This window comes from Engraulis encrasicolus, chromosome 17 (assembly GCF_034702125.1).
Source record: "Engraulis encrasicolus isolate BLACKSEA-1 chromosome 17, IST_EnEncr_1.0, whole genome shotgun sequence".
Classification (NCBI taxonomy): Eukaryota; Metazoa; Chordata; class Actinopteri; order Clupeiformes; family Engraulidae; genus Engraulis; species Engraulis encrasicolus.
In genome coordinates, this window is record NC_085873.1 from 30,812,158 (window position 1) to 30,827,157 (window position 15,000).

At 42.9% G+C, this 15,000-nt stretch overlaps 1 protein-coding gene across 1 annotated transcript in view; it reads right to left on the bottom strand.

Moving 5' to 3' along the window:
- Positions 1 to 15,000, bottom strand: part of ace (angiotensin I converting enzyme (peptidyl-dipeptidase A) 1) — a 47,854-nt gene that overhangs the window by 21,325 nt on the left and 11,529 nt on the right. The window contains exons 2-8 of the mRNA XM_063220622.1: positions 12,882 to 13,052; positions 11,278 to 11,365; positions 7,165 to 7,308; positions 6,543 to 6,734; positions 5,901 to 5,998; positions 1,101 to 1,270; positions 398 to 621 (exon numbers count right to left, since the gene is read on the bottom strand). Coding sequence (XP_063076692.1) covers positions 398 to 621; positions 1,101 to 1,270; positions 5,901 to 5,998; positions 6,543 to 6,734; positions 7,165 to 7,308; positions 11,278 to 11,365; positions 12,882 to 13,052 — 1,087 coding nt within the window. The remainder of the gene's footprint in view (positions 1 to 397; positions 622 to 1,100; positions 1,271 to 5,900; positions 5,999 to 6,542; positions 6,735 to 7,164; positions 7,309 to 11,277; positions 11,366 to 12,881; positions 13,053 to 15,000) is intronic.

Here is a 15,000-nt window from a genome sequence, read left to right on the forward strand (position 1 = left end):
TGTGAGACTCACGATTGACCACGATCAATCGGCCCGACTCTCAAAAAGTCGTATAAGTGACAAATCATGGCAAAATTGGGCAAAAAGTCGCAGAGTGTAAGCTCGGATTTAGTCTCAGCCACCAGAGGCTACTTATCGAACATCGTCATGTGAAAAAGACTAATACATCCACTTACAACCTATTATAGCAGAGTATAGAAAAATACTTTCCTTCAAAGATTTTTTAAACAATATACTGTATATGCCATTTTGAAGTTTAAAAAAATGTGATAGCCAGGCTACTGTTACTGTACATCAAAGATTTTCAATATGTTATCCAAGATCAATTGATTCTGGAAGAAACTCCTCATACGAACCATCTCCTCCTTATTGATTGTGTCTGGTTTAAATGCCTTACCGTCGTCCTCCACCAGGGTCTCCAGCAGGCCGATCTTGTGCAGGTGATTGGGCGTTGCCACGGAGAGGGAGAGCACGTCCCCGATGGCCTCGTGGAAGCCCGGGTTGGCCCCGCGCCGGAAGCTGGTGGGCAGGTCCATGTACTGCAAGTAGTACTCCACGTGGCCCATCTCATGGTGCACCGTGAACAGCTGCTCCATCGTCACCGTGGTGCACTGCTTAATCCTGGCAACATATATTAGCATATACTGTATCACTTAGCTGACGCCTTCATTTATCATGTAATTTCGGTAACACTTTATTTTAGGGATACATCTATTAGCACCAATACATACAGTGTATTGTAACTTGTAAGGCATGTACAAAGTAAAATCAAACATTTGTTAGGCATGTATTCGCAAATGTCTTGTTCATGCACAATAAGGGATTTATTACCAATTTAACCTTAGTAAGGACCTAGTAGGCCTAAGCATTTGCTTAGTACATTCCTTACAAGTTACTTATGCAGGCATTAACATTGTATGTATTTGTGCTAATAGATGTATCCCTAAAATAAAGTGTTACCGTAATTTATTATGTATATTTCTTATGTCATTTTATTATTTGATGTCTTGACATTTTTTGGTTGATTTGGATGTTTGTATCTGTGTGTGTGCACGTATGTGTATGTACATGTGTGTTCCATCATAGCGGGGTCCTCCTACCTGAAGTCTTTGCGGTTGTAGAAGTCCCAGGCGGAAGCGTGGCACACCACCTCCCTGCCATCCGGTTTCTCCAGCATGGAGTGGTCCCAGAACTCCTGGGGCATCCCCTTCAGGTCCAGAGATGTGAAGAACTCCTCTGCCACCCTGAACATGTGTGTGGCGTTGTAGCCCTGTGTATGGGGGCATGGAGGTAGAGTAGGAAGCAGAAGATGCAAAAACGAAGAGGCATGGTTAGAGAGTTAAAGGAACATTGAGCAGGTTTTGTTTTTAAAACTTAAAGGTCCACTTTCACGTAAACTACTTATTACAATCACTGAAAAATGTGGTAGTTCATACAGAGTTTCATGTGTGCTGGGTGTCGCGGAGAAAAGGGACATTCCATAAGAATAGGAAATCCACAGGTTAACTATGGTGTGTGGGCGATGGAGTCCTGGAAATATTCTTAAGTCCAAAAGGGGGTCCCCGCTGAAAAAGTTTGGGAACCACCGGTCTACATAGTCCATTATCGGTATGGAGAACGGAGTGAATCAAGAAGCACCCCTTGCGAGTAGGCTATATCACATGGTCAGAGAAGGCATAGAAGCAAGACTTAAGCAAAGCCTGAGGCCATAGCACTGCAGTAATGTTTTTTTAAACCAAATTAGATGCTTTCATTAATGCAAAATAAATGAAAATGAAGGCGGGCTTTAACCCATTTTAGCCTAAGCCCTATTTGGGAAAAGATGCCCTCTCCCTATTAAAACCTAAATATCTCAGCCTCCGAAGCACATAAAAACATGAAATAAGTTGCATTTAAAAGCTAGAACCTTCATTTTGCATTAGAATGTGTTCATTCAGCTCTAACATACCCACAGTTTTAATAAAACAGCTCAAATCTCAAGAACCTTAATGCAGCGTATATGTCACTCCAAGACACAATGGGTTAAACTAATTCATTTCAGAACACCATGTACATCTATGTGTATGTCAGGCACGTGCACTCCAATACGGCAGGGGAGGCACGGCCTCACCAGCCAGACCTGAGAATGATGAGCTGCAGTAAATGTGAATAATAGTAACAATAACAGCTATTGTTTTCGAGCATCTGCACCATAACTACCATTTGAGCAGTATTTAAACAGTTTCACTCATTTTCAATCATTTCCGTGGCCAAAATCATAATATTTGCCCATTTCATGTCAAATTGCTCCGAATACCGTGAATTTGGGGCAACTCTGAACTGGCCTCACCCCGGATTGCGCAATCCCTCGTTAACAAGCTTCAGCGCATGCGCCATTTTGCTCGTTCTGTGAATGCAACCTGGTAATATTGTATTAAACGTTTTTATACACTTAATAGAAGTATGTATGGTGTGCCCTCAATTCCTGATAATGTTCTACTATTTTCTACGTGTGATTATCATTTCTTTACTCTGAACGCTTTGGCATAACGCCCACTGAAATATACAGTGGTGAGGCCAGCAGTAGCCTGGCCGCAGACTCCTTCTGGCATTGAGAGTATTGCTGGACAGTTACGTCATAGCGAATCTGAAGTTCACAGCCAGTCGGTGTTGTTGGCTAGCTTGTTCACTTTGTCTGCTACAAGTGGATTTCATAACGAAACTAAGAGCATTCTCAAAGTTTGGATTTCCAAGAGGAAAAATATGTGATAAAAGAATGGAGGACCGACAGAGCTGAAGGGTTTGCTACTGCAGGTGGTCAGAAGGTTATAACTACCCGATCATTTCAAAGTGAGTTCTACAACAGAAACTATTTTTTGTTTCCCCTGTGTCCCGTTTGCAACCGGCGAGAATGTGTGGAAGACCATTCGCATGGAATTGTACGACTTAACAATTTACTAAGGACTAAGGAGCCTCACGAAACACAAATCCTCGCGGGCTACTCATATTCATATTCAATGCCAAATTGCTTTGGACGTTTGGGGCGTCTCGAATAGATGTGGCTTTGGATGGACAGCACCGGCTAAAGCAACGTTAGCATGCGCAACGCCAAAGTGAAGGAAAAGAGCGGCGCATGGACCTGATGTACGATATAAAGGTAAGATCAGTGTTTCCTATGTGTGTGAAGCCTGTGTTTGTGAGACCCGTGGGGAGAGAGAGAATCCGCCGTGATTCTCTCTTGTGTGGTGGTAGCTTTTGTGATCTGAACAGGATTCTCATGTGCCCTGTAACTGTTTGTAAAGTTGAGTAGGCTACAGGGTGCCGTTGAGGTAAATCAAATATACACGTTTGTAACTACAAGGACTCTGATCTAATTCCAAAGTGTAGGCATAACATAAAGGTACAGTCCCAAAATATTTGGTGACCATATCGAAGCTTGTGTAGTAATCTATGTTTAAATGTTGACATTCGCTTCCTGCCACACCTTTGTCCCAAATCGTTTGCCGTAGCCTCGTACAAGTAGATGTAGGCCTACATTTGCACGAGAATCCGGTGCTTCTCACAAACGCTATCACACCAGTTTGTTCGCCGTGGTGCTCAGTGGTCCATATGACACCATGTTTTGAATCCTGTGTGTGTGTGTGTCTTCCATTGAGCATCCGCCGTGATGTGGTTTATGTGAGACCACTGTTTGAATCCTGTGTGTGTGAGAGCAGTGGGCTGTGAAGGAGCGTACACTCTTCACTACTCTCCCTCAGCCCCTCTCCTCGCCTCCTCCTCTCTCTCTCCTCTCCTCCTATCCTCTCTCTCCTCTCCTACTCTCCTCTCCTCTCCTCTTCCTCTTCTTCCTCCTCCTCTTCTCTCCTTCTCCTCTCCTATCCTCTTTCTCTCTTCTCCTCCCCCCTCTCTTCTCCTCTCCTCTCCTCTCCTCTCCACTCCTCCCCTCTCCTCTCCTCTCCTCTCCTCTCCTCTCCTCTCCTCTCCTCTCTTCTCCTCTCCTCCTCTCTCTCTCTCTCTCCTCTTCCTCTCCCCCTCCTCCTCTCCCTCTCCTCTCCTCTTCTTCCTCTCCACTACTCTCCTCTCCACTACTCTCCTCTCCTCTGCTCTGCTCTCCAGCTCTCTCAGCCGTGATGCTGCTGTTTGTCCACATTACTGCTGTGTGGTTTATGTGAGACCACTGTTTGAATCCTGTGTGTGTGTGTGTGTGTGTGTGTATGTGTGTGTGTGTGTGTGTGTGTGTGTGTGTGTGTGTGTGTGTGTGTGTGTGTGTGTGTGTGTGTGTGTGTGTGTGTGTGTGTGTGTGTGTGTGTGTGTGAGAGAGGGAGAGATCTAATAGCATTTTCTCTACGGAAATGCAGCATGTTTTATTTTGTAGGCCTGCCTTATGTTAAGAAAGCTATGACATATGAAACTTATCGGTAGGCCTATTTGGTAAATTTACTAAAATGTACTTATACTGTAGCTGTAGTATTATATATTTGCCTCACCAGCCATAAAGTTGACCGCACCTCACTGGTGTATGTGGTATCATAGTTCTGTGGGGTATGGAGGGGAAATAGAAGAGCTAAAAGAAGAGAGAGGATTATGAACACTGCCTAGGCTTTACAACCTTAAAATAATGGTTCATAAATTATAATCATACTCATAAAGAGGTGTCTTTGTTCACTTGTTTATGCTTTAACTTCTCCAAATACATTTAGGAAGAAACCGCACACAGAGACCTTAATGCCCACAGTCAGCTGCTCTTCTCATTTAATTTGTTTGGCAAGTTGAACTTGCGTTTCCCATGTGCTCATTGTGGTGAATACTGTCCTTGTTAAAAATACTCTTTTTAAAACCCCTAATGATACACCTACCTTGCGGACCTACTGCTGTTTTATTGTCATACTGTCTCATCTATTTCTGTCTGACAACAGTCAGACCTCCAGGGTTGAGGTATACAGTACATGCTTTAAATGTTACTATGAGTAATGCATGGTCATTTCCTTTAATATAAAACACCCTTCATCTTCATAGCATGGTGGTGGAGAATTTTCCCAAAAAACACCCAAAATGTGGTCTATTTTATACCCTTGTTATTCACTTTCTTACGTCACTGCATTAGTCTTATAGGTATATTTTATCTAGTCTACATCGCAAAAATATTCCTACCAACATGGGTGAATGAGATGTTTCTACAGTATTTCATTCCACTTACGTACGCACTTATGTACGTCTATAGTTAACATTGTTCCTGTGCACAGAGATAGCAAAAATGTACCGTATACACTGATACATTTTTGCCATCCTTTTCACTAAAAGACGGTTATGGATATGGGTGGAGTGATTCACATGTTCCAATCTTTGATTTTGTACATATTTTGATACAAAATAAAGGGACTTTATAGGGAAAATAATTACAAAAATGTGCCACATGTCAAATATGGGCAGAGGTATGAAGGTGCTAACGGTTAGGACGTATGAATAGAAATATGCAAGTAATTAACCAAACGTAAGGTATGAATGGGGCATTAAGGTGTCTTCCCTCCAATGTCCCATTGCAGCCGGACATTAGCCTGGTCCTGACCATCCCATTATACTACCATTTCATTTCGTATTCATGGTCTGGAGGTTGTTTGATCTGACGTGATTGCAGGAAACGGGAAGGAAATGTTCGGCAAAATCAGGATAAGTTGTTGAACAAACTTGTCTGACGTCTATCTTTGGCGATGTAGGACCGTTTAACAGACATGTCTGACAGAACATCCTACCGTAGGATAAAATTACAATGTAGGACCGTTTGTCAGAACACCGGCCAAATCCTACCGGTCAACATCGCTCCACAGAAAACAGGTACCAGACATAGTGCGGAGCCAAGTCTCTTAGCGGAAGTACATAGGATGGTGCGCGAGGCTAGTCGGGCGTAGCGATTGTATTTATACCTGAGCCTTCATGGTGTCCGTCACGTCAACATTTGGTTTTCCCGGGTGGGGGATCATCATGTCATAAACGTTGTTCCAGGTCTGAGACCACATGTTACCTGCGGAGCCACAACAAAAGACCTTGGAAGTTCAGCAAGCATCATATTACATGTTCATACATGTAGGCCTACATACACACTTGAAAAGACAACATAAATAAAAATTTACCCGTTTCAAGTTCAGTGCTCAATCAGAAAAAATTATATGCAGTACAGTACAAATCAAGTAAGTAAGATCAGGCATCACCAGCCTGGGTGTGCATAAGTGGCATTCAGTGGCAGTCCTACAGTGACTGGCGTCACGAGCACCGCCCCCTTATGATGGTCATGTCCCCGTTGAAAAAAAAAAGTAAAAACCTCTAAAAACATTTAGAACAGCTGATAAAAAACTGCTAATACCATGCTATTATTGTAACAGGGCATTACAATAGAACTAAATTAGCATGTTAATATCAGTAATAGGCAATTTTCACAATGCCATTGGGGGCAGAGATTTGCATTGCTGCCGCCCCCCATGCTAATGGCATCCTGGGCAATTGCCTGGTCGGCCCGCCGACCGCAGGACCGCCCCTGATCAGGTTCATAATCACAAATGCTATCATACCCAGAAGATGAGCAGGGATAGGTCCCTTGAGGTTGATGTACTTGGGGCCATAGAAGTTGTACAGTTTCCTTCGGACAAAGGCATGGAGGTTGTTGTAGAGTGGCTTAAGTTGATCAAAAAGAGCCTTTAGGTCATCCTCAAAGGTGGCGCTTTCATAACCAGAACGCCAGTCTGCACCTGTATCTGCAAAGCCTGAAACAACAAAAAAAACAACACGATCATTTTTCATCAGCAATGATCATTCAACTAATTGAAATTGATGAAGTTCAACTAACCCCCTCTGACTGGCATAGCCCGTTATTTATCTAACTATCTTAACTAAACAGCTTGCCATTCAACACATGGGATGCTTTGTTGCTAGCTGGGAAAACTTGACTATTACTACTACTATTACTACTACTACTTTTTGAAGTGAGTAATCCTTCTTAAACTTAATTAATAATAAAAGTGTCTTGAACACAGTGCATGGTATGCTATATTGAGCAGGGTCTTGTCACTAAGCTCAAAAGCAGCTTCCTTTTTGTAGCATAACGTTCCACTATAGAACCAGGGACAGGTTTCCACATTCTGTAACCAGCACCTAATGCACAGTCTTTTCATTGGGTTATTTCATTGGGCTCACCGTCTGCCCGGGACGCCTGGTTGCTGAGTGTAACAAAGTCGGGGTAGAGTGCTCTCAGTGGCACCCCAGAGGCGTTGTGCCATCCCTCCCATGCCAGTAGCAGCTTCCTGTAGCTACGCGAGTTAGCCATCACCTGGGTGATTTCTGGAAACAAGTAATAATAATGAGAAGAATAGCAAGAAAATTAAGGAGAGAATGAAGAACAATAACAAGAATAACATTATTATTATTATTATTATTATTATTATTATTATTATTATTATTATTATTATTATTATGTACAGCACAATTCATACAAGCATGCAGCTCAAAGTGCTTTACCACTGATAACAAAGGCAAGTTTGGAAAAGTTTTAATGTATGGCAAAAAAAGTTCAAAGGTCAAAGGTTAAAAAAATAAAAAAGGAATAACAGGAAATCATAAAATAGACAGCCACTGTGTGTTTTTCCAGGCTATCTGTTCCACGCTACTGCTGTTGTCTAACTACTCTTCTACACACCATCTTTTGCAAATTGATCTCATGACATATGGGATGGGAGTTGGATTTTGCTGTTGAATCCCATTGTCCAGTTGCATGTTCCTTCAAAAAACAAAGGAAGGGCTGAACGAAAAACAAGGAAATTCTTTACAGGCCAAAGAGCCTTGCGCTATTCTGACATTTACATAACGGAGAGCAAATACATTCTTGCCAGACAGACAATGGTTAGATGTATTGGTAAGGATGATTGCGGAGTCGAGGAAATGAGGTTTAAGATAGTGGAGGAGAAGAGTGTGAGGATGTTCGAGCAGTGGGCAGTGTTGCCAGATTGGGCGGTTTCCTGCCCAATTGGGCTGCTTAGGATGGCCGTCTGCGGGAAATAATTGATTATTTGGCCATAGAAATCAATGGAATTGGGTGGGATTTAGTGCTTGCAGGCGGGTTTTGAGCATTTTTTGGGCTGGAAATCATCAGCCTCATCTGGCAACCCTGGCAGCGGGGGGCTTTCTCTGTTTTTACAGGCTATAGGAGGCTGTGTGTATGTGTGAACTGTGAGTTCTGTTGTCACAGTGTGAGTTATCAGAGTATACATCCCGGGTTTGAGAGGGGAAAGTGTGTCATAGGGTGCATCTATCGTACAGTATGTCCATATGTTTGACAAAGCGAGTCAGTGTGTGTGTGTGTGTGTGTGTGTGTGTGTGTGTGTGTGTGTGTGTGTGTTTGTGTGTGTGTGTGTGTGTGTGTGTGTGTGTGTGTGTGTGTGTGTGTGTGTGTGTGTGTGTGTGTGTGTGTGTGTGTGTGTGTGTGTGTGTGTGTGTGTGTGTGTGTGTGCTTTTATCCAAAGCGACTTACACTTACAGCGTAATGGTTACAATCCCTGGGGCAATGTGGAGTTAAGGATAACCTTGCTCAAGGGCACTTCAGCCATAGATAGAGGTGTAGGAAGGGAAGGGTACGGTGGGGTTCAAACCAGCAACCCTCTGATCTTAAGGCCACCTCCCTAACCATTAGGGCACAGCTGTCCTTGTGTGTGTGTGTGTAATTGTGTGTTCTTCCCTAACTGTTTTTGTATGGGTCAAAATGCATAATGCTCAACACTAGAGCTGCAATAGGCCCTACATCTATTTGGATATTTTGTTTGTCCTTAAAGTGAAGCAGAGAACGAGACACTTTGCACTTAAAGGAAATGGCAGTTCAAGCTTTGAATAAACAGCTTGATTCGACAATCTGCACTCCACTCATCTTTTCCACAAAAGTCCTCATCCAGCACAGTGACTCACACACTAGACTTTTAAGGCTGGATCTACATCAGGGGGCTCTGGTGATGTTGGCACGGAGGGAAAACCGCATTAGTGGGTTACTCAATCCTTTCTTGTGGTCTCATCCAAGGACTGATTAAGGGTCCCTTTCAGCTCTTACGCTGTAGCTTTTCTGCCTTATAAGGCCGAAAGGCACTGTACATTATGTCAAAACTGGGGTGGATTTCTCGAAACCAAAGTTGCTTACTACATTAGCTACTTTGTTGTTTTCAATGCATTTTCCCATTGGCAACTACCGAAGTTGCTAACAGGCTAGCAACTTCTCTTTTGAGAAACTCACCCCTGACTCGAACAAATGGAATTGACTTTATAACACCATTTTGTATCTTGTCACTATAAGCACTATCACTATTGCTTCCCTCTACAAGTATCATAACATTTTAGATTGGTCTGAATCAATGACAACTTCGAGGCCATTTTTCTCCATGTCAATGTTCATGGAATTACTGTACATTAACTTTATATGGGAGTATGTTTTCTCATGTTTTAGTTTCATCTTGGGTATTTAGACATTTTTATTCCACACTTACTTTTACTTTATTCAATTTAAGTTGCAACATTTCTTTACTCAATTTAAGTTCTTGGGAGATGGCTTCCGCAAATCTTTTAAAAAATCAAGATAAATAAAGCTATGGAAACAGTACATACATTGTTATCTTTATGTAATGATAAACTGGTAGCCACACAAAATTTTAACAATGTTTTTCCAGTGTTTGTACAGTACGCCTTCTAGGGACAAGCAAGATGTCTGCTTATAGCAACAAGACAAGCAATGCTAACAGTAAATGTCCAATCTAAGCTCTAGAGTTTTGACAAAGTTTTGACGCTTTGTGTAACAGTATTGTTATGTACAGTATGGTGTTCTACATTGACTTCATATACCTGTAATAATTTACTGGTATACATGCAAAATACTAGTACCAATGTTTTCATGTCCAGTACAGTACAGTACAGTACAGTACAGTACAGTACAGTACAGTATAGTGCCTTTTGGCTATGTAGGACAGTAGGGCCGGGGCCACTGACAGCTTTGTCTGGACCCAGGACAAAGTCATCTCAAAGGGCCCCCGACCCAATACATACAATGTAACAAGGGTCAGATTCTGAGGCCCCCGTTTTCCCTGGCCCCAGGACAATTGACCTATTTACCCTCTCTGTGGGATTGCCTGAGTAGGAGGTATGTGTGGGGTGAAGCTGGTTCAGACATGGTGGTGCTATTTGTGTGGCCGAGCACATTTCCGCTCCGACTTAGATCTCTCAACGCCCTGTAAACACCCTTGTGGGATTATGGCAGACTGCAACATTTGAAGAGTGTTGTGTGTTTGTATGCATTCTTCAGGTTTTTGTTGATACGATGTTCCGCAATTTGCTTATTGACGCTGTTGTGAAATTTTAATCACTTACATTTCCATATGTGTGTGGGGGGGTAAGGGGCCTGTGTGTGTTCAAGAGAGAAAGAGAGTGTGACAGAGAGAGAGGGAGAGAGAGAGAGAGAGAGAGAGAGAGAGAGAGAGAGAGAGAGAGAGAGACTGTGAGAGATGTGTGCGCGCGTATGTTTACAGTAAACCCCTAACAGTCAGCTTCCGTACCACAGACAGCCATTATGACGTCTCATCTCATAGCGTTATTTTGCGGACACATGAGCAACACGTACAGTACACACTTATTACAGTCTCTCACTCCCACAGGGTTCACAGACTGCCGTCACAACCCTAAGAAAAACCTCATCTTTATTAAATGCCAAAAATAGACCAGAATGACACACTGACCCAATAAGTGTTTCCAACAATAGCACATGTGTAACCAAGGTCATCCCTGCGCAGTCCAGACCATGTCTTGAACCTGCGGCCTTACAGTCCACTCCAGCATAGGAGGCAGACGCACTACCAAGGGATCTAAAAGCCAGGTTTATTGCTAAGTCAGTAGCATGTCTATAGACTTCGAGAGGGCTACAGGTATACGCAGTAAAATGCAGTTGATTCAACACTTTCTGAATAGTCAGGGACGAAATGCACTGTAGAAGATGTTAATTTGACTCTCTAAGTGTTGAATTAACACAGCCTTTTTAGTGATCAGTCTAGCTGCTAGCTGTCATAGGCCTACTTACTTACTAATGCCACCTGTCCCCATTTTTCCTGATTGTCCCGGATTTTAATGGTCTGTCCGGGGAAAAAAACACTTTCCTGGACACTGAATGCTTGCCATTGTGTATACAAGCAAAAAGGTTGATTGAGTTTGAAATGTCCAGGGTTTGTCTGAGACAGAGGTGCCAACCCTATATCCACTACATGCATGCCGAAATGCCATGGTACTCACCAGGTTCGAGACTCCATTCAACACCAGGCTTGGGAGTGACTTTGGCTGTGGAGTAGATGCTGTCCATCTCACTGAGTATTTTGTTGTACTGGAATGTAAAAGGAAGGATCATTTTAATTTGAATGTATCCATCAAATTACTGATTGATGTACTGTAATTACTTTTCTTAAAACTACCACAACTAAAACTACTACAATATTTTATTTTATTAAGTTCGAGCATGTGTGCATGCGTGCGTGTGTGGCTTTAAAAAAAAAAACTCTGAATAATCTGACCACATTCTTGTTATAGTTGGTTATATATAGTATGGTACATGAACATATGATTTGAGAAGGGCAAATTTATTTTACCACTGAGGTTGGAATGCTAGTCTTTCTTGCATACGTAGTGCTAAAAAAAACCCCAATTACATTCAAACTTCATTCAGTACTTTTTAACACAATGGGCATGGGCTCTGGATACCACAAAAGACACAGACTGGAATAAATAGTAATGACTGCTTAAAAATATCCAAGAAGGGCATAACCCCAACCTTGAGCAAAATACAATCCCCTAACTTGGACAATAATGATGACAAGCACAATGAAAACTCCCACTGGAAGAAAGGAATGGAGTGAACAAGGAATTTCTAAAAAAGCCTGAAAAGTTGTATCCCAAGGGGAATGTAAAGTGGTACCATATGTCTACAATGGAGCCTACAATAGCTGGCAGCCTTCGGCGTTTTTAACCTTGAACTGCAGACTGTCACAGAGGGCTTTGTAACTATTGTGTGGCTACGAACAGCACGGGCCATTGACAAACATCTTGCTTGCCAATGTTTTTCTGCATGTTTGTATCCACAAGCAAACATGTAAATTGGAGGAAATGCCGAAACCTTGAACTTAGTTATTGTCAAATTGACATGAAAAATAAATCAAATTCAGGTTGCCAGCTTACCAAAGCTCATTGTTACCTGGCACACCCACCTTGCTCTCCAACTTCCACCAAGCACCCATCCAAAGGCCCACACCCCCTTTGTTTCTGCCGAGTGTTACCCAGAGATATTGGTGTCTTTGCCACTTGTCCTGGGCCTTTGTCTTACCCTTTACCCTTTCGTCCTACCCTCTCTCTGGCATCCATCCCCACCAACCAAGGTTGGCACTTTACCATCAGTAACCTGCCAAATACGGGTTGATTTGAGTGTAACTGGTAAAATGTGTCAACCCACCCGCTACTGTGACGGGTTAGGAATTTCACGTCAGCTTGAGCTTTGAATACCCAGATGTTCAAATATCCAATTGGAGTGCACATTTTCGAGAAGTGCACTGCAGATGTTATGTTGCTATATTCTGCACCAATGGTATAGTAGCATTACTGTACATTATACAAAATGTTATAACCTAACATAATATTATGATATTATTGATATGTTATACGATATACAGGACGTTATATAATCTATGACGGCATTACAATGCTTGATCAATGGATTGACTGGTCAAAATGGTGAGTGAGATTTTAGCATCTACCTATCACAGTGACTAGTGGGGAAAAAAACTTAATTTCCACCCCTGCGCACCAACCACCCACCCCAACGATACTGCTATCCTGGGCTTTCGTCTTACCCTTTCTCTGTCTGGCAGCGCGAGGTTGCCAGCACCGATGAGTTTGATCTTCTTGATGAGCTTGACTTTGACCGGATCAACAAAGGTATTCAGCACTGGGTCTGTGTAAATTGCCTTTGCCGTTAGACCCCATGCCTCGCCAAAGGCCTGTTCCTCCAAAGACGCAGCCACCTGAAGAGAAACAGAGGTCATGGAATGTTAAATGACAAGGTCAAGTGCAGGGGCATGTTAAAGGTCATTTGTCAGTCAGATGGACAACTGTGAGATTTGAAACAGGTGAGTAATGAAGGAACATTGTTCCACACTAGTTTATTGAATTGTGGAAACACACATGTGAACACATAAGCACAAACACGCACAAACACACACACACACACACACACACACACACACACACACACACACACACACACACACACACACACACACACACACACACACACACACACACACACACACACACACACACACACACCAATCACCCCTACACCAACAGAACAGAACAGAAGCAAAAACACACACGCACGCACGCACGCACACACACACACACACACACACACACACACACACACACACACACACACACACACACACACACACACACACACACACACACACACACACACACACACACACACACACACACACACACACACACTCTATCTCACACACACACACACACACACACACGTAAAAAAACACAGAGCACAATACACATTTATCACCCTTCATGAACAATGATTAATTATCAGTCTGAGAAAGGGCAGCCAAAACAAATGTTGGGGTCAAACTCTGCATCACCCCTGGCCTCTCCCCTTCCTCTTTCCCCTTTTGTCAATGTGTCTGTTTTCCTCTTGTTCTTATGTTTGGCTTCCTTCTTATCTTTTTCCATCCCATACTCTTCTCTCTCTCTCTCTCTCTCTCTCTCTCTCTCTCTCTCTCTCTCTCTCTCTCTCTCTCTCTCTCTCTCTCTCTCTCTCTGACCTGTTCTTCGTCTTTGTTTTAAGTTTTGGGCCTTTGATAGCTCAGTGTGAGAGGAGACATGAATTGAGGAGGGCTGGGGGCTGGGTGATGATCAAGGCCAGACTCAAACCCAGGTCCCCCCTGAGCATGCAAGCCCACATTTGGGGGGGCTTAGCGCACTGTCCCATGGCCCCTCTTCGTCCTATTCTCTCTGAATCTCTTACTCTCTTACTCTCTGTCTGTCTCTGTCTCTGTCTCTGTCTCTGTCTGTCTCTCTCTCTGTCTCCGTCTCCGTCTCTGTCTCTGTCTCTGTCTCTCTCTCTCTCTCTCTCTCTGTCTCTCTCTCTCTCTCTCTCTCTCTCTCTCTCTCTCTCTCTCTCTCTCTCTCTCTCTCTCTCTCTCTCTCTCTCTCTCTCTCTCTCTCTCATTGTCTTTTCCTAACTTTCTCAACCGGACCACACATGACCCTCTATCTCTACTTCCCAACACTGTCCCTAAGGGAAACGGGAGAAGTGAATGTGTTTTTTTTTTTACTTTCTCCTCTCCTCGCCTCTGCATCCTGTGATAGGCCACAGGACATGCTTTAGATAAGACTCAGACATACATACATATGCACACATGTAGTTGCACACAGGGTCAGAGGTAATTGACTTGTGTACATAGTTTTGTCGTTGCATATGCACACACCCACAGACCACACACACACACACGGACAGTACACATATATAGGCCTGCTCTCCCCAATGATGATGAAGCCTGCGTGTGCGTACGTGCATATGAAGAGTTCAGATGCAAAACTCCCTAAGTGCCTTTTCAGAAAATAATCTTAATTCATTTTTATTTAATACAAAGCTATCAAAATTGCATATTTTTTTATTTTATGTATGTAATATAACTATTATTATGTATTATCAAATACATGAATGTAAACCAAACCAACAACTGGGTTCTCTAAAAATATAGAAGTGCAGGTCTTCAGAAATGGAGTTAGGGGGTTTTGCATCTGAACTCTTCATATGTACATGAGTGATTCTGTATTGTTTCTGTGGGGAGAGGGGGAGGTCTGGATGCAATGTTTGCCCTTGACGTGTGTGTGTGCGTGTGCGTGTGCGTGCGTGCATGTGTGCTTGCATGTATGTGTGTGTGTGACAACAAA